At 52.3% G+C, this 19,338-nt stretch overlaps 1 protein-coding gene across 11 annotated transcripts in view; it reads right to left on the bottom strand.

Annotated features, from left to right (window-relative positions):
• Nucleotides 1-19,338, bottom strand: part of NCOR2 (nuclear receptor corepressor 2) — a 253,614-nt gene that overhangs the window by 134,470 nt on the left and 99,806 nt on the right. For all 11 annotated transcript variants that reach the window (XM_056349627.1, XM_056355454.1, XM_056356291.1 and 8 more), the window contains one exon: nucleotides 18,667-18,847. In XM_056349627.1, the coding sequence (XP_056205602.1) occupies nucleotides 18,667-18,847 (181 nt within the window). The remainder of the gene's footprint in view (nucleotides 1-18,666; nucleotides 18,848-19,338) is intronic.

Raw genomic sequence — 19,338 nt, 5'->3', positions numbered from 1 at the left:
GTACACAAGGGAAAGGACAGTGGGAACCCCAACCCTGCCCCAGGACATACCAGAACCTGCACCAGACCATCACTGCCTCCTTGTTTTGCACCATCAACCCACCTTGCAATGCTCCCAGGGACCTCGTGGGAGCGGGTGGGATGGAGAAGGGTGTCCGTGCCACCCATCAGCCCAGCCTCTGTGAAGGGTAATTTTGCTCAGCTGCCTCCCACCCTCAGGAGCTACTGCTCTGCTCCATCTGCACCTAACTCACTGCAAAACATGTTTTGACCTTTCTGATCCCTTGACCGCAGCGGCTGCCTCTTCAAAACCATGCTGGTAGGGCTTCAAAGCCCACAGACCCCCAGCCAGCGCCTGCACAGCACTGGCACACACCAAGCCAACAGTGCTGCTTGCTTGGGACAACCCTTGGGGTCTCTAGCACAGCACCACGGCATTTGCCCTACATACTGTCTCCAGTTAGTCCTGGTCCCTCTCTGCCTTCCTAAACCAGCTCATCAGTGACGTTCCCCCACCCAAGCCCAGGACAGAGATTCAGGGATGCCGACGTCACCTCTTCCACTGTCTGTTCACTTTCTAATTATCAGCCGGCAGCAGCGTTTTCTGCTCGAGCGCTGGGAGGGATTAAGAGGTGTTATCTCCAATTCCTGTCCGCTCGCACATCTCACCATCCTCGCAGGCTAGAGAAGATTGCCAAAGCAGGCAGGACGGGCCGGGGCTGCTCAAATTAATTCCTCCCAATAAAACCCCACATGGTGGGCTTGCCATCAGGACACCTCCATCACCCGAGCCTCTCAAGGCAACACAGAGCCAGCGAACACACCAACACTCCCAAAACCTCGACCGTGCGAGGTTGTGCTACACGGCAGGGTCCTCCCCGTCCCCAACCCACGGCTGAGCAGCATCGCACCCTCCAGCAGACGCAGAGCCCCAGGCCTTTCCCACACACCCCGCGATAAAAACAGAGCAGGAAAAAAAACCCAGGAGAGCCAACACCCCACACCTCCATCCATCAGGTTTTAAGGTCAAAAAAACCCCTGCATACAAAACTCTTAAACAGGCCAAATATAGAGCAAAGGACTTCATTTTTTAATTGGAAAATTGTCCAACACATTCTGGTGTATCAGCAGCCCCAAGACGACAGCACTGACAAGGGGGAAAAAGTCAAAGGGGCTGAAAACTAATGTCTCATTTCCCCAGAGAGACGCGCAAGTACGAAGCCGGAGAGCCTGAGCAGGGAAAAGTACATCGAGTTATTGCACTTCTTTTGTTCGTGACCATCTGCTGCGCTAATGGCTCTTTCAGCAGCCCAACCCTTCAAACGGGGTTTTAATTCTTAAATACTGCTGGGCTCGGCCGGGCTGCGCCCCACAGGCACTCGAAGGGCTGCTGGAGCAGGATGCAGATGCGCAGGCTGGCGTACGCAGCGTGAGCCCGGGGAGCTCCTAAGGTGCTGTGCGCCACCCATGAGCACACGGGCATTCCCACGCAAGGCTAACCAGTGTGCCCAAGGGATGACACGGGGGGCACCAAGGCATCACCCACCTCCTTCCTCCAGCCCCACGGCACATGCAGGCGGGAGGCGGGGCGTGCAAAACAGGGATTGCTTTCACCCAATGCAGCCCAGCGCATGCTCCCATGGGAATTCATGAAGCTGGAGAGCAAGGAGCCACCTGAAGACAAAGCTGATTTATTATTTTTAAAAAAAAAAAAATCTGTGATTTTGTGAGAAGGCCTACGAAATTCCTTTCCCCTGTAATCCAGCTGAATTCCACACGGCCAGGGCAGAAAACATCCCAACAATTTCTAAGCTTGCATGAAAGTAGGTCAAAAAACTTCCCCAGTGTTTCAACAGCTTGAACCAATTTAATTGCAAAACCAGTACCAAATGCTGACCCTCCCTCCCCACCCCCACCAGCAGATTTACGAGGGTGGTAAAACCTCACCAGCAAGCGCTCCAGTTAAACACACTAACCAGAGCCTCGTATCTGGTCTTGCAAAACTTGCTTGTGCTCAAAAAAAGCCGTTCCGCAGCGTTCCACTGAACAGATGCTGCCTCTGGATCTCACGGCTGCAGGATATTGGAAGCACCAGCAAACACAGCCTGTGGACTCAGGGGTAGCCCGGCTTTGACCCGTTATTCTGGAAAACCTCACTCAGGCAAACTCCCACCAAAGCCGAAGGCATTATACTGACAAATGGATGTTGTGCCTTTCATTACCTTCTTGCATTTCCCCATTAGTGGATAATAATTGCATTGAATGTGTACGTTCCCTACTGACTTTGCAGGAATGATGAATTCTCAACTACGCATCTACTCATTACAAAAAGGAGCTAATTGCTCCACCTCTCATTAAGAATTGCCCAGCATTGCTTATTCTGTATCACTGGATTTTCAGCTGACCCTAAATTTGTTAAAACATTTAACTGTCTGGACTGAAATTTTCCATGTAGAATATTTGCTTCAGGCATTTGGAGGCTTTTTTTCTTTTTTCCCTCTAAATAGTAAATTTCAGCCAAAACAACTCTGCTGCTTCCAAGAATAAGTTTACAGGAAAATATGCCTTTCTGCAACATGCAGAAGGATTCTGGGAACCTGTTCTTTGAGCACCTTCAGCACAGTTGATACATCTGGCAAGACTGCTCTCTGCCAGTGATTTGCCTTTTGTTAACTTTGAAAAAGTGTCCAAGACCAAAAAAAAAAAAAATTAATAAAAATTTCATTTTGTTGCTTGCCTAGGGGAATGACTTTGAACCCAACAAGTGAGTGGAGTGGGGTCCTGGGGAGCTGCAGGTCACCTATCGTGCTCTGCCCATACTCCTGCAAAGGAAAGGAGAGAGCTGCAAGGACCTTACTGGCACGTGCGAAGCGCTCCAGGCCAACAGCAACAAGTGCCCTAGAAGAGCCATGAATAAATGTGGGTGTTGTGGTTTGGACAGCAGGTAAAGCCCGAGACCACCCACCAAATGATAAGGATGAAGTAAAGCAGCTCGCAGCCTGCTCGGCGTGAGATGGCAGCTGCCCTGGGCACTGCACTGGGGGGCCCGTAAAGTGAAGACGGGTGTCCTGCTGCTTTCAGTCAATCAGGGGGACAAGTTCAGGCTGTCAGGGTAGCTGGCAGAGCAGCTCTTCCACTCCTCCATTTGCACCTTCAAAGTTCTTTCAATAATTCATCCACCCAGCAGCCACCCCCAGCATCCCTTCCCCTGTGCCGATCTTGCTCCCAGCGATGCGCTGCCAAGACCACCATTGTCCCTGTAACACCACCTCAGCCATACACCCCCATCTCCCCTTCACAAACCCAAAATCTGTTCAGGCAGGCAGAGCTTCTGCTAACCGGGGAGACCAGCAGGTGGGGGGGTCCCTGGCAGCCCCCCCTCTGCCAGCCCTTGCAGAGGATGGTGACAGCACCTGCCAGGCACGTCCTGCCTGCAGGACCCGGCTCACCCCATGGAGCCAGGAGCGAAGCGCCGGTGTCTCAGTTTGAGGAGCAAAACCGCTTCCTTGGGGAACAGCGCTGGCAAACCAGCATGAGATGACAGCGCTGGGGAGGCAACGGCTGGCACGAACAAAGCGCGGGGCACACAACCCATCGGCTTAAGAGCCCGTCAGGATACTCCAGCAGGGAATTCCAAACTGCAGCCTGGGTGACTACGGCATCCCCTTGGTTTAGGGAGGCCGAAAGCAGGGGGGCTGCCCCCAGCCCACCGAAAGGCTCGAGAGGCACACAACCAAAATACGAGGAAGGCGAGCGCTTGTTTGATGTCTCTTAAAAAGGAGCAACCTGTGAAAAGCGGCTCCCGTTACAATAAGCATGAAGGCAAGGGAGGCGAATTTTTAATTGCCCAATTTGGCACTCGGCCAGCGCGGTGGGGTTAGCACCTCCTGCCTTCGCAGGACGAGGGTTTGAAGGTAATGGAGGAGCCGGTGGCTGCTCCTCCCAGCAAAGCGGCTGGGGCTAGGGCTCCGAGCATCCCCACCTTCCCTGGAACTGGGTGACTTCAGGAAACTCTCACAGCAACCTCTGAATAATCGCCATGGATTTCCACAGAAATGGGGAGCACAGTCTCATGCAGCCATCACCTTCTCCTGGGTTTGCATGTCTCCCAGCACCCACTGCTCAGGGAGTTTCTTTAGCAAGACCCCCCAGGGAGGGAAGAGGGGTCCCCTGCCTGGGGATGCAGGCAGGCAGCCCACAAGCCCCAACCTCCTCCAGCAGCCCGGGAAGCACCCTGTCACCCAAGCCCACAAGCCTCAGGGAAACTGGCCTTTGAAAGTTTTAGCCTCCCACCATTTTTTTTTTTTTTCTTTTTTTTTTTGCATCACCACCCATTCTCTTTCAACTGCTACATGCAGTAAAGCAAGGGCCAAGCCTTTCCAGCACACAAACCAGGCAGGGACATAGCATTAAGCTCCACAGTAACCCCAGCAGGCACGTTCCCTCTGATTTGAGGATGCTGGAACAGTCCCTGCTAAATCCCAGCTTGTCCTCAAGAACGTAGGAAGCCCTTGAGCCCTGGTGCCACGGTAAAAACATGCCTGAGTTTGCCTTCTGTAAAAAAAAAGCCTCTGCAGGAAAAAAAAAAAAATCCCTACTTTTATATTAGCACGATACTCAAGTGACCAGCACGAATGCCATTGCACAAGTGTGACAGCACCTGCACCCGCACGCATTAGCCCCGCAGACGCCAGGCAACTGCACCCGCTTGCATTCACCCTCCACGAAGTACTGTGTTAAAAATAATAATAATAATTTCATCCCGACTGGCATAGCTATACCAGCCAAAAAGCAGGCGCGCAACAAGTCAGCGTGACTAAAGACATTGCAGCATCACCGTGTTGCAAACCTGAGGCCAGATCCTGAGCCAGGCTCAGCACCACCCACACCCACTGCTGTCCCTGGGCACTGGGACACGGAAGCCCCAGCTCAGGATGGCTGGGAAGAGCAGCGCGATGCCCTGCAGCTCGGATATGCCCAGCAAGCCTCCTCCTCTGCCCGCGGGAGCCTTAGCGGGATGGTCGGAAGGGTGGTCCCAAGTGGGTGCAGTTGGGGAGCGCAGGGCAGCCAGGAGCCCCCCCTGCCTGGGAGCCCTGCACCCCTAGCAGCTCCAGCTCACTGGGTGACACCAGGTGCATCCTCCAGCACATGGATAAACACGGGGGAGGGAAAATCCACCACAGCAGCTTCCACAAACCTCACTTACTTAAAAAAAAAAAAAATCGAGGGGAAATGAAAAGACAAAAGCCCTTCTCAGCCTGGTGTTATCAAGCAGAGGAAATGAGACTTCTAAAGCTCCCATTCACAGAGGAGTGGGGGGGAGAGAAATCCCACTCCAGACGCACTTGAGCGAACAGCTTTTGAAATGGAAATGTCGCTCTTCAGAAACATTTAAATTTCCTCCTATTGCCAGGGAGGAGGAAGGAGGCAGAGAAGAGAGCAGGGACTCCTCAGCCATGCAGATCCAAAGCGGGGGCTCCATTCGGGGCAGCCCTGTCGAGAGGGGATTTGTCCGGCAGTTAATCAGGACCAGCACACGGTATTAATATCAGGAAGCCACCTTGAAGGGGCGTCAGATTTAGAGGGGAGGGAAGGAATGAATGAAGACAGCTCTATTTAACCACCGCCGCAAGTAAGGCACACCTAAAGGCTGCTCGCACTCCCTCCCTCCGTTCTTCCTTCACAATCATCTGCCAAAATTATTTTTCCCCGAAACCTGGAGGCTGAGCTGCCTACTGAGTAAGAGCCCAACTGATGGAGAAAGAAAAAGCAAGACCTACGATGGTTTGAGCAGTGGCTGAGGAGCGTTGTGGGACCAACCCAAACCCCCCCTTACATGCAAGGGCCGCTGCACCAAGCCAGGATCCTGACCAGCTCCCCTGGGGACTCACAGCACATCGGGCACAGGCTGGCAGGTCCCAGCGGCTCCTCTCCCAAATGTGTCAACTCAAAAACCAAAAGTTACTGCTCCTACAGCAATCCTCTGAGCTCCCCTCACCAGCTGCATGCCACCGCCTCACTGCTCTGAGGTCTTTAGGGTGACTTAACATATAGGTTTATTCTAGCCATGCTCTCAGATACATGAAGCGGGACATCAAACACCTCTCATCTGTAAAAACCAGAAATCCTAAGACTGCAAGAAAACCCGACTTAATGGCAATGCTCCAAAGAGTTCCCCTGCTCCCAAGACTAACAAGATCCCAAAAGCTCAATCTTTTTCTCAGTAAAATTTCTTTATCATATCAGAACATCTCAACAGACGTGCACGTGTGTCTTGCGAGACTCCGACACGCACAGATCTGCACTGAGCAGCCTGGAAGCAGATGGGGTCACTGGTGAACCTGACCTGCGAACTTCGCTGGCTGAGACATAAAACTCAAGCAATTCCTTTTTCATCAGGAATCCAAGCCGATCCGACTTCCATTTCAAGGTGGCTGCACTGGAAAACTTGTTTAAGGGCGAAACAAGGTTCACAGCTGCTTACGAGCTTTTGAAAAAATTTTAAGCAACATAAAGAACAGGCTTGGGGGGCTGGGGGGTGGAGGCAGCCCTTCCCTTGAAACAGCCTGCATTGGCTTTTAATGAAGCTTTTAGTGGCCTCATCAGTCCCCGGCACACAAGGAAAGCCTGTTTAACTCCCCCTCCACTTCCACATCTCCTCTTTAAGCAGTTGCTGTCCCTGCACCTTGCAAAGCACTGTCCCACCACATGCACGGAACACGGGGGGGACAATGCCTCCGCCTGCCCCCGCCCCCCCCCTCCACTGCCCAAGGCAGCCCCCAGCATCCTGACACCCCCCGACTTACAAACCGTATGGACCAGCCATGGTCCTGAGCACCCCACAAGCAGCAGTGCTACAGCAGCACCCCGGGACCCACGCGGGGAATAGGGGCCACAGCCCCTGCTGCTCACAAGCATCTCTGGGCACCCAGCAAGGCCCACCGCCCCGCGCAGGATATGGGCTGACAGGGGAGCACGGGTGGTGCAAAGCAACCGTCAGCTGCACCATCAGAGCCAGCCGCTGGCTGCGCTCAATGCTTTATTGTTCTAATAATTGTGCAGACACGTGGAAGGGGATGCCTCGACATTCACCGCTTGTTTGAGTAGCCATTTCCTTCGCTGCTCTGCCTGCTTTTCCATCAGGAGGCCGCATCCTGAGTCCCAGAGGCGGCGGGCGGGGGGGCAGCAGTGCTGGCCATCCCCACGGCCGGCGGGGAAGGAAGGTGGGAGGAAATAACATCCCGCAGCAGCAGGAAAGGCAGGCGGGTCCTGGTCCAGATGTAAGTGGCAGCCAAGCCCTCTGCCTTGACAAGGCCAGAGAAACATGCAAAACAAACTTTCATGAGATTTTTTTTGCTATAATATTTCCCACACCCCCCATTCAGCAGGTAGAGATGGCTTCAGGGTGTAGGGACCACGGGGCGGCATCTTGAGCGTGACACTCCTCCAGCATCACTCAACTCTGTAGTCAGAGCAAGACTGACCAAGGAAAGACTGAACACCCACGAGAGCGCAGGATCAAGCAGCTCCCGAAGGCTCGGGGGAGAAGCACCATTTCTAATTGCAAACAGCTGTGGGAGTCGCTCAAACTGCAAACCTCTGCCCAGGCTGCTCCTCTAAAAAAGGTTGAAGCACCCCTGCCTCTCAAGGCCAGGATGCTACAGAAAAGAACCCTGAACACGTCAGCTCCCATAGCAAGAATAAGGCCACAGTGAATTTGTTATTATCTGTTAGCAAAGCAGCAGCTTCCCACCAAGGCTGGAATTTCCATCTTGGTTTGGCAGGCACAGGGCTGTGAAATGATTACTGTGTTTACTTTTCCTTTGCTAACTATAAAATCCCATTCCACTGCCCTGCCAAGAATGACTGAAGCTAATAAAATTCAGGCATTTGGAAGAAAGCAATAATAAACCTCCCTTTTGGGGCCTTTATGATGAAATTTCCCCACTCCAATCAGCGATTATGCTGTATTCATGAACACTAGTGATGTCTCCAAGTGCACCCAGATTGACTCAAATCAATATTTAGCTTTGCTCAAGATTGTAAGCCTTTCTCCATGTGGCTGCTGAAGGCAGGATCACTGAACTGCACAGGTAGAAGAAGCCTTTGAAAAACAGCTTACAAGTATACAAGGCAGCATATATATATGTGTGTATATATATATTAAAAAAATGCAGGTTTTTCAATTACTGAAACCTGTGAAAGTATATACACATGAAACATTCATGGATGCATGAATTCACAAATCCCTCGCCAAATATATTGAATGCCATTAATATAATGCACATTATATATTTATATACAGATACCCGCCTGTTCTTTAGCAGCTTTCCATGTTCAAAAGACCGTAACGTACCACTGTTTACATCTGCCACTCTGCCTGCCGCAGGGGCAGAAGCACATTAGCTGTTGGGGGCAATGTGCTTTACATCATACCTGTGATGGCTGGCATGAGGTACGATAACACAGACCTGAAAAACAGCCTGAAATAAAAGCCTGTGCTTGGTTCGGTCGCGTAACCACGTGGGACAGCTTGGTTTGCGCTAGGCAATGGTTCGTTCTTAAGCAGCCACAGGAATGACAGCATCCTAAGCGGAGATCAAAAGGCAGAAACGACCACCGCTGCTCCGCAGGGAACAGTGCAGAGAGGAAAGAAATCAGCCATGTCCCTTCTCAGGGCAGTGAGCAGAGCAGGTGATTCAAAGGCAAGCCTAAGAAGCGTTACTGTGCAGGCAGGGGAGGTGATGAAGTGCCACGGCAGTGGCAAAACCCGCTGCCAGCGTGTGCTGGGGCAGTGCACTGCAGGCTCCACAGCCCTGGGGGGAATCCCTCGGGATGCGGCAGAGGCACCACGCACCAGGCAGCCCCACATCTGCTGCTGTCCCCTCCTCGGCACTGTCAGATGCCAGTACTCTGCTGTTCCCCTGCATCCCACAGGAAAAGGTATCAGGTGCAAGATTAAAGGGGCTGCCAGCCTTGGCCGGGATGAAGGCGAGCACAAGCTGGGTTGAACCCTGGCACGTGCAGATGCTCGGTCAGGGCACTATGATGACCAAAGAGCAACTAGATCTAGGTCAGGACTGCGAGGAGGTGCTTCAGGTCACCTCATCCCTTGGTGCTTCCCGTCCCCCAACTTCTGTTTTTGAATGACTAAACCAGGGGGAGGACAGAGCCCATCACTCCCACCCCGAGCCAGTTCTGCTGCTGGGTGAAAGCCCATTTCCAAGGGCAGAGGGAGCAGGCTCCGCCACACTCTCGCTCCTTATCCTCCTGGAAAAAGATGCCAAGAATTAGAATTACATTTTTCGAGAGCAGCAGAACAAGCCAAGGGCCTGTCAGCTTGTCCTAAAACAACCCCTATCCGCTTGCCGAGCACACAGCCAGCATTCCTGACACACACCAGCGTCCATTGCCCCCTGGCCCCCCCATGCAGCATGAAGCTGCAGAGCATTCCGTGCTGGAGCAAGCCAGAAAACCCTCTGAATGTTCTCTGCCTAAAACACAGCCAAAGAGGTTTTACATTTAAAAAGCAGGTTTGGGTCCAAAAAGAAAGGAGGTTTTCAGCGAGTGATTATAACTAGGCCCTTTGGCACTTGACAGCTCCTCTCTTGTTATCGATGCTAAGGGTGTTGTTAAGAGATGAGGCTCCACGAAGCACGGATGTGAAGTCACGGAGCTTTAGCAAGGGCTGTTGCCATGTTCAATATGTTATTACAGCTCCATCACCACAGGCACAAAGAGCAGCAACTCGTCTCTGCCAAATCCATCTCTGAAATCACTCCCCTACTCCCTCCATCCCCTCCAGCAGCAGCAGGCAAACACCATCGATTGCCTTTGCATCTCCTCCACAGCTTTCCACGCGGCGCTGGGAAGGAAGGCTTGAGCATGAAATACCCTCCTCAAAACGCAGCATGCAAAATGAATCCGATCGGTGTCACAACTCGCCGGCTTTTGTTGTGTGAGTCAGAACTGTGGACGGGCTGCATTTCATAACCATGGAAAAGTACAACACAAAAAATGTGCTCGGCGCTGTAACATTCACAGAGAAGACACCCGAGCTGCTCCCACCAAACCCCTCGCCCTCCTCAGGAGGACCCTTGGTGAGGAGGCGCGTGCAGGGACACCACATGCAAGGAGGAAGGCAGAGTCCACCTGTGAGACATACGTGCTTGTGAATTGATAACAACCTCCTGCTGCTGCACTGCCTGCACTAACCGGCCAGATCCCATGGAAGCAGGAGGAACCACATGCCCCATCCCAGAGCATGCCTGGATCGGGTGGGAGCTTGAGCAGGGCTCCGTGCCCAGCTGCACCCACACCCCCTCCCAGAAGATGAGGGGAAGAGAAGAAACCCAGATCAGGCTGAAACTGCAGGGGGAGAATAAAACAGCCAGGACGTCACTCTTGGTAGCAGGATTGAATTCTTCCCTGGAAATTTATTCCAGATGGGGGTTTCTTTTTTACCACAAATGTGCAAAAAAGGACAGCAGCGGTGGCTGGAACAGCCCTCCTCACCCTGCACCATCCTGTGCAGGCACAGCCTGTGCCAGTCCCTGCCGCACCAACCCCGCCTCCTAAGTCCTACCCCAGGACTGACAAACACCAAGCTGGCTTTGATCTCCTATATTTTCAGGACAAAACACAGCACATTAGAATCCTTGCTATTAAAGAAAAAAAAAAAACACAGAAAGAGACACATAACATGTACAAACACTCCAAAGATGGAGAAGAAAAATCCCCGTGAATCCACGCAGCACACCCAGCTCACAATGCTGCCCTGTTGCAAGCAGCAAAAGCTGGCAATATTTCTGCCAATTACAGGGGTGAGGCACACAAAGTCAAGGGACTTTCTTTCCCTCGAGCAGATCAGGTGAGATGTCGCACTGCACGAGCCTTGTAATATCGACTGAATGGAACAGAAAAGTCCAATTATGTAAATGATGAAGCAGGCTTCTGAGAAGCAGCCAGCCTTATCACGCCGCCCTTCTCCACCGCTATGGCTTGAAAAGCAATTTAAAAGGTTGTTTTGGATGTTGATCACTGCAAACTAGCCGAAGAAGTGCGAAACAGCCACCTATGCTTGAGGCACTGTCAGATCACCCATGGGTTTGCCAGCCGTGCCGAGCCCCAGCCCCCGTTGCCTGTGGCGCGGGGACCACCGCAGGCTGGCACAGCCAGGGCAGGGGGGAGCCAGGCTGCAGGCAGCTTGGGGAAGGTCAAGTTCAGCTTTTACATCCTGCCTCCGGAGTATTTCCTCAGCCCATGGGGGCTTTCCCTGTCAAGCCCAAGGCTCTTGGACGACAGTTCAGTTCTTCAGCCACAAGAATTTCAGCTGCAAAATGGAATAAAATCATCTCGTCAATCCCAGCGCTCCTTCCCTTTACCCCCCACAGCCCCAAGGCCGGCTGGAGGAATGGAACATCTCGCAAGGACTACGCAACGCCTAACAGCATCTGGTTTTCAAATGAAATCAGCACGAGCCCATGCATGGGACAGAGCATCCCATTCCAGATACAACACTCCTCCGGCTGTTTGTTCCCTTGGCTTCCTGTCCGGAGCTGGTGCACAGCACAGGCTGCTGCCCAGCCCTTGCAGCCATCCCAGCACGGTGATGAACTCTGGGCACGCCATGGCAGCCAGGCTGCTTGCACGAGGCAGACACACGCTCCCAAAGGTGTGTGTGCATGTGCAGGTGAGTGGGGATCAACACTCACAATCACCCTCCCGCAATTTGGAAACGATCTTCAGAGCAGGGAGGAAAGCAGAGGATGGGATAAATCCAGCCAGAAGTGTTTGTGCTGTGACAACATGAACAATGCAATTATTTCAGCTTTTAAATATGTTTGGAATGACAGAGGATGCCAACATCTCCCTCATCTTCCCAGAAATAGCTTTGAATCATTGCTGCCCTAACACAAAGGCCCCCCCTCTTCCACCCCAGCGAATCCTTTCTGCAATAAGATTTTTATCAGGCGCAAGTCGACAGGGTGAGCAAATGGGTGGATGTTGAACACATCACAGGAGGATCCTCCTGCAGCTGCTGAACTCAACAAGCCCACACCACTCGCTCCTGGTGGGCACCCAACTGCACCACCAGCCTCGGGACAGCAGGGAGAGCCCAGCCTGCCTCCCAGCCAAGGCAGCTGCAAGGGGACTTAATAAGAAATGCAGTTCTCTGTGGGGGAAGGAGGACAAAAGCAGTCAAGGTGTAGGTACGTCTGTGCCCCCTAACATTGTTTTGTTTCATTGCTCAGACCTGAGGTTAGGAGCCACTTCCATCAAAGTCCGCTACTCCAAGACGCGGTTGGGAAGCTACACAGTGTATGCAGGCTTCGCCATCGTGCACCCTACCATCCTTCGGGCAAGAACTGTTCTTCTCATGGCAAGATGTCTGAGCCGTTCTGCCTTCCACAGTGTGAGAATTTTCTTCTTGTTGTGGCAAGTCATCTGGGGCATTCACCTTCCATGGGGCTGATGAAGTTGCGCACTGGCACAGAACTCCGCATCTCACTTGGGTTTTGGATAACCTGGAGCAAACAGCAGGGTGCCAGCAGCATCAGCATGTCCTGTCTCCATTGGTGCTACCGCAGCTCCGCAGGATCCCTCTGCCTGGGCATCCCACAGGGCTCAATGGCAGCCACCCCCGACCCGCCAGATGTGGGCACAGCCACAGCTGGCCAAGGAACCAGCTCACTCTCCTGTGGCAGAGGTGCCTGGCCAAGGAAGGCAGCCCTTCGCTGTCGCTGGGTCCCCACTTGCAGATGTTCACCAACAGCACCAGCAACCAGCCCAGAGCTTTTTCCCATGTGGAAAACAACCTCCGGTGGGAAAAGGAGAGCCCAGCGTGATCCATGCCACCAGCTCAGAGGCTACGGGAGGACAAGCGCCCAGGGACAGCCGACACGCACAGCTTGGTTTGGTTCCCCAGCCCCTCTGTGCTATTGTTCCGCAGCAATAAATCACCGGGAGGCGCTGGAATTCAGGGCTGGTTTCTACAAGAGGGAACCCAGGGTGCAGGAACGGAGATGCCGCCTCGCTTTTGCTTGCTAATTCCCTCGGCGGCTGGCATGCTCAGCGCCTTTCGGAGCGCTCCACTCCTACGCATCCCGCCAGAGCGCCGCGGCTCTCCCAGTTCAAAGCACTGCTGTGTTTCCACCCCCTCTGCTCCCTTCCCCCAGCACTGGATTACTCAATTAGAGATTATGCTTTTGCCAGTTACCTCCAAGCCAACTGGGGCCTTTGCCAAGGTCAACACAAGTTCCAGCCAGTTTCATTAATAACTGCAAGACCAACCCACTGGAAACTCTGAGAGGTTAACCCCAGCAACAGATCGATGTTCCCATAACAAAGCCATGGAGCAGAAACACGACTGGTGATTTACCAGCCAGCCCAGCTAGCCACAGTGGGAGCTGTGGTGCTGCCCATCCAAGCATCCCTCCCCGTAGCCAGGCAAACCCCGCTGCTGGTCCCCAGCTCCTCTCCCCCAGCGTATTCGGCAAGGGATGAAGCTAGCAAGGAACAGCGGGGCCAGGGGGAGCAGGGCTCCCAAAAGGCCTTTTGGTTGTCCTCGGTGCTCTGCCAGCCCGAGGCCGGGGCAGGGGTTAGCAGGCTAGCCAAGAGCCTTTCCATCCCACAGCCTATCTTCCAGGAGTTTATTGTGAATTGGGCTCTGGAATGGGCAGCCAGTGTGAAATTTGGCATGTATGCTGCTGGCTTCAATGCATCATTAAAAAGGCATTTTAAATGTGTTAATTCCTCCTTTTTCAATTAATTGCTGTTAAAACTACATTAATGTGCATCAAAGCAAAATACCCTTTACCCCAATTTCTGCTTTGCCATACATATTTCCTGGCCCTGGTGCTGTCTTTTCCAAGACTCCCCCCTTTCCTTTTTATTCTGTTTTTTAGTCTGTAGCACAACATAAACACTCGTGCAGAAAGGGAAGAAATTAAGACCCTTCAACAATGTAAAGCAGAGTCCAAGTCCTAACAACACATGGCTTCCTAATAGCCTTTTTCCATCAATAGTTGTTATTTATTTTACAAAAGAGGTAAGTGGCATTGTCCCTTGTACAGATGGAGACATCTGAGATACAGAAATGGGAAGAGACTTACCCGGTGACCAGCAGCCTGCCAGGGCAGATGGCAGCGAGGTTCAGGTTTCCTAAGCCTCCACCCAGCCCCGTACCCGTGGGACTACATGGCTCCCCGTACACATATTCCTGCTGGAGCAACAGGCTATGCATAAGTGCAGCCAGCCAGCCCTTGCAAGGGGACTAAATGCAGATCACGACTGACTCACATCCTATAGGAAGGAGCAACAAACCACGTACGTGGTGGAAAAGCAGTCTCAGAAATGGGAAGAAGAACAAGTGGAAGCATAATGGGAATAAGAGATGGACGGGGGGAGAGGCAGGACTAATTTCCAGCTCTGGAGAAGGCAGAGCAGGCGTTGCTCGACCATACACACCATGCTGACCATCCCTGCGGGGCAGGATCACACACAGCACCAGCTGCGCACGTATGCGCAGAGACAGGAGATCATGCAGATCCATTGCTGGCCTGCTCTGGGGCAGTCTGTTTTGCTCCTATCTGCTGTTAACGTGATGGAGGTCCGTGACACTCTCTATTGGAAAGAAAGCAGAAGCCACCGAGGGTCCTGGGAACCAGCTCCTGCACCTCTGCCAAGAGCACACCCGGCAAATCTGCATCACAGCAGTTCTTCCAGTGTATCTCACATCCAGGCTTGCAGTGATTGAAAAAACAGCCCTGCTTCAGCTGTGCCTGGTTATCCTCAGCCAGCTCAAGGGAGCACCTTCTCAGAGGCAGCATCAGCCTGTGCTGGCAGAGAGGGCACGGGGAGATTTTTATTCCTCCCCCTGCAGAACGAGCTCACCGGAGCCCTCCTGGCCACTTCCAGCAGCAGGAACCCAGGACTGTGGCACTGCAGCGATGCAACAGCAACCCCTCTTGCAGGGGAAAAGGTGCTGAAGTGGGGGAAAGCAGGCAAGAAACAACCTTCTGCTCCCCAGCTTGAAAAGAAACACCAATGTTTAAAGATATGAGCAATGTGAGGTTCATAAGGAAAGGTATCTTTTACTAGACCAACTGAGATTCAGCTGTAAAGCTGCTGCTTTTGAAAGGCACGCTGCCCCAAAGCATGGCTCCTTCCTTCGGTTATAACACGCTCAAACAGAAGACATTACCTTCTTCTTACAAACCAAGCCTCACTTGGAATAAAGCTGCAGTGATTCTGAACAGGGTAAGGGGGCCCAGCTCACCCCACATTTGAGAAAGGTAGATGAGGAGTAAGAGGCGTAAGAGATCCACTTCTCAGGGAAAAAAAAAAATCTGGAACTTGTTACCGCATCTGCCACATCAATTACTTCATTTGTGTTCAAAGCACAGATTATGGCCCAAAACAAAGGCCTTGGAAATGTGCAGGGACAGTGTTAGCTTCTCCTCCCCCGGCTAAAGGTTTGTAAATCTGATGTAACTGGTAGTTATCAGGAACGTGCTAAACTCACACCCCACTACCGACCTGGTTCTGCATCTCAGCTCCACTGCTGCTCCAAAAGCAGCAGAGACCCACAGGTACCCACAGCCTCAGAGCCACATCCATTGCCGCTGCACCAGTCACATCCCCTGGGACGTCAGGCTGGCACCCAGCGCGTGTAACCGACCCCCTACCCTTTTTACTGAGGGCTTTGTGAAGCTCTTCTGAGCAAAAATTAACTCGATCTGCAAAATCGCCGTGAAAAGCAGTCCTTGTGCTGTTGCTCTGATGAGTAAATTGAGCTCCTCCCCACACAGTGACTGCAACACCATGGAATGGGGTAAGGGGTAAATGAACAACTTGGATACTCTCTGAACACCACCAGCACGTTTAGTAACACTGGGCTCACACTATGCATCTCACCCAGTTTGCAACGCTGCCCTAGATAAAGTATCGAACGACTTCGTCAGGCACTGAGTCAGCAGCACAGATGGAACAGCAAATGTCCCTCCCCAGCTCCGGTCACTGGAACAACACAAGTCCTGCCGCCACGCGTGTGCCGCCGCTCTGGGACACGCATCCTGCCGCCACGCGTGTGCCACCACTCTGGGACATGCGCAGCTCACAGATGCACAGAGACCTCTGGCTCTGCACCCACCCAGAGCCTGTAGGAAGGGAGGAAGCTGGCAGAATAACCCCTGAGCATAGGGACGTGCTGAGCAAGCAAGAAAAACACGGTACCGCTAGAAGCGAAGTCTCCGCAGGGATGGAGCGGAGCAGAAATTAGCCGCCAGGACGGGTTGCATCATGACATGTTGTTTTAGGAGGTCACATCAGCATGGCAGAGGCGCTGATGGCAGTCATGGGGCTCAGCACAGAGCCTCTTGGGAAGGTCTTTATCAGCTGTTCTAGATGCCGATTTACACCATCCTAGCCCAGTGCCGAATTCAGCTGTTGCTGGCTTTGCACAGACTCAAAAAGTAGTTTTACATGTGTAAATAGCCCAGATACACAAGTGTCCAGAGCTTGGGGCTTAAGACCAGTCTCAGCTCTTTGCATTTCTTCTAATTTTTTCCTTTTTTTTTCCCCCCTTTTTTTCTTTTGCATCCTCATTTGCACACCCAGAACAGCTCCTCTAACACACTGAGGCTCAGAGTGATGCACAGATGTGCTGAAGGAGCTTTACCACGACCATAATGCCCACAAGCAGTTTATAGACTAGTCTGAGGATGCCCACTGAAGAATAAAGCCAAAAGACTGCTATTAATCCAGTTTCCCATGCTGCAAAGGCAGATATACCTTCAGAATGGTAGTCCTAGGTCCCGGACTTGTCTTCTGCTCCCAGCCACTTCAATGTGCTGAGATCATCCCAGTCTGGCAGTGAGCTCCATCAAATCCATTCTGGAAACAGCTCCAGCTAGTTTTGAGCAACTAATCCCAGCGTCACTTAGGCTCTCACCAGCCAGGGACACCACTTTTTTTTTTTTTTCTTCCTTCCAGACTCTGAAATTACAAATGGCTCCACTAAAAGCATAATCCTGTCTTGCTAAATTGTATCTCACAGCTTTCTCTCCCTCTCTTTCATTAACAAATGTTTTAAGCCCTATAAAATGCATGTAATTCTTGGAAATGTGTCACAGACCAAGAAGCAAATACAGCCCCCAAACTCACCAACTAATGCCTCAAGAGCAGCTTTGCCTATTAGAAACAAATAGCTGAGACAATACATGGTTTTCTGGTGAGAAGCAGAACAGAACTACTGATGGAAATTACGTCCAGACAGAAAAGCCATCCTGGTTTCCTCATGTCTTTGGAGAGGGATATTTTTTCTTTCGTGTTTTGCCCATCAGCCACCCAAGCCAGCATCCCCCGAGTACACGCTACGGTTCAGAGCCACCACAACACATCCTGGTGGCACAGAGAGCAGACTCCTGGCTGGTCACAGCATTACCTCAAATAGACACAGCTCAGAAGGAACAACAAAGATGGGACATGGAAGGGCCACAAGACCTCAGAGGCACCTTTTCCAAGGCAACACACTATCAAGAGCTAAAGGAGAGCAAGCTGATGCGTCTGGTGCATTTCCTGTGGCCTCCAAGTTCAAACACAGCTCAAAAAAAGCTGCTCCATCCCTTCCAGCATCAGCTCACCATTCCTGATTGGCAGTCCCTGCAGCCACCTCCCCCAGGAGATCCAGCCAGGCCTCCCCTGGCATCTAAACTACCCAAAGTAGTCCTTATTTGAGACAGGTCAGAGGGATCTCACGTAAAGCCCACCAGTACCATATGGACAAGAGATGCCTGAATATCCTGGCACTCCCTAGCAAGAGCTTTCTCGCCCATCTGTTATTTCAGTCAGCTCCCACAGCGACACAGCAAGCCACCCCCATCACCCTGGGTACCCATGCCCTTCCCATTCATTTCATGGAGGGCTCAGACACCTCTGAAGCCCAACCTGCAGATGCATTAACCCTTGGCGCTCGCTCACAGCGCTGGACTGGCAGCACAAGCCAGCTGCCCCCAAGCATGTTTACCCACCAAGACTTTCCTGTCAACCAGGAATATGTCCAAGCTCGAGGTAAAAATCAAATACAATTTACCCCAACAGAGCATGAAAACAAATCCAAATAGGCACACAAGCAAGGGATTGCTCTTTGCAGCATTTACTACATGTGCAGAGGGGACAACTGCAAGCTAACAATTTGCTTTGTTAAATGAGACCAATACAAGGGAGGCTTTCCTGGGGAAGATTATATTAAAGAACCACCAGCAACCAATTCAAACCCTTCAAACACTGATATTAAATAAAGAAATAAGATAAATGAGAAAGGTCAAGGAAAAATCAAATCAGGGCATGGTACCCAGAAAAGACAGACATAACCACCCGTAAATCAGCCTATAGAAGCTTCCAAATTGTTCTGGTGCATCTAATAGCCCAGTAAATGCAAGTCCATGACTAACAGTTACAGGGAAGGCTAATAAGCTTCTGTTTCCCCAGAGTGGTCACTCCACCTCAGTATCACCCAACACCACCAAGCACTGCTTGATGCATCAGGAACCACCATCCCCACGGACTGCAGTAGTGGCTCAGACATAGCTCTAAGACACACCAAGAGGATCCCAAAGCACAGAGCCCACACCCAGCCAGCATCCCAGGGCTTCTGTCCCCTTACCTTTGAGAGATCCTCTGTCCCTCCCTGCTGGCTCTGGTTCAGGAGAGGCGAGTGCCGCATCAGGGGGTCCTGCAGCAGATCCAGGCGTGGCCTCTTGGTTTCAATGAACTCCAAGTCTGACGGCTTGGTCAGGTCAGAGAGATAGGAATGCGCCTCGGTTCTCAGGTGCAGCTCCTGAGATCTGGGGACAAAGAGAAAGGAGCCTGTAGAAAGCAAACCACCTCTACTCTCCCACTGCAAGGCACTCGAGGAAGAGAGAGGGCTCAACTCCTGCCTGTCGCCAGAAGGATGCACGAAGGGTGGCCAGGTGGCCCTGGACTCAAACACCTCATGTCTCTGCAGACCCAGGGTGCACAGCTCCATAGCTCAGCTGCTGGGCACAGTGCATCTCCCAGAGGGCTCTCTGCACGCAGGCAGAGTGGGGCATCACCCGGGGCTGCAGGATCACCGCCATCCTCCAAACCTACCCGGCCACCCTTCTGTCCCCCTCCCAGCAACGCCGCTGTGGCACCTGGAAAGCCATCTCCCATCCCACCACGCACAGTGGGTGGCTGCCCCTACACCAGGGCAAAGTGAATGAGGCTCCAGGTTAAAGCCTTCCTTGTCACACCACGTGGGTCAGGCTGGTCAGGAAAAGCCAAAGCTTGGAAAATCCTCAAATCTGGCCCACAA

This window comes from Falco biarmicus, chromosome 1, assembly GCF_023638135.1.
Source record: "Falco biarmicus isolate bFalBia1 chromosome 1, bFalBia1.pri, whole genome shotgun sequence".
NCBI lineage: Eukaryota > Metazoa > Chordata > Aves > Falconiformes > Falconidae > Falco > Falco biarmicus.
This window is presented reverse-complemented; position numbering and strand designations above follow the sequence as displayed.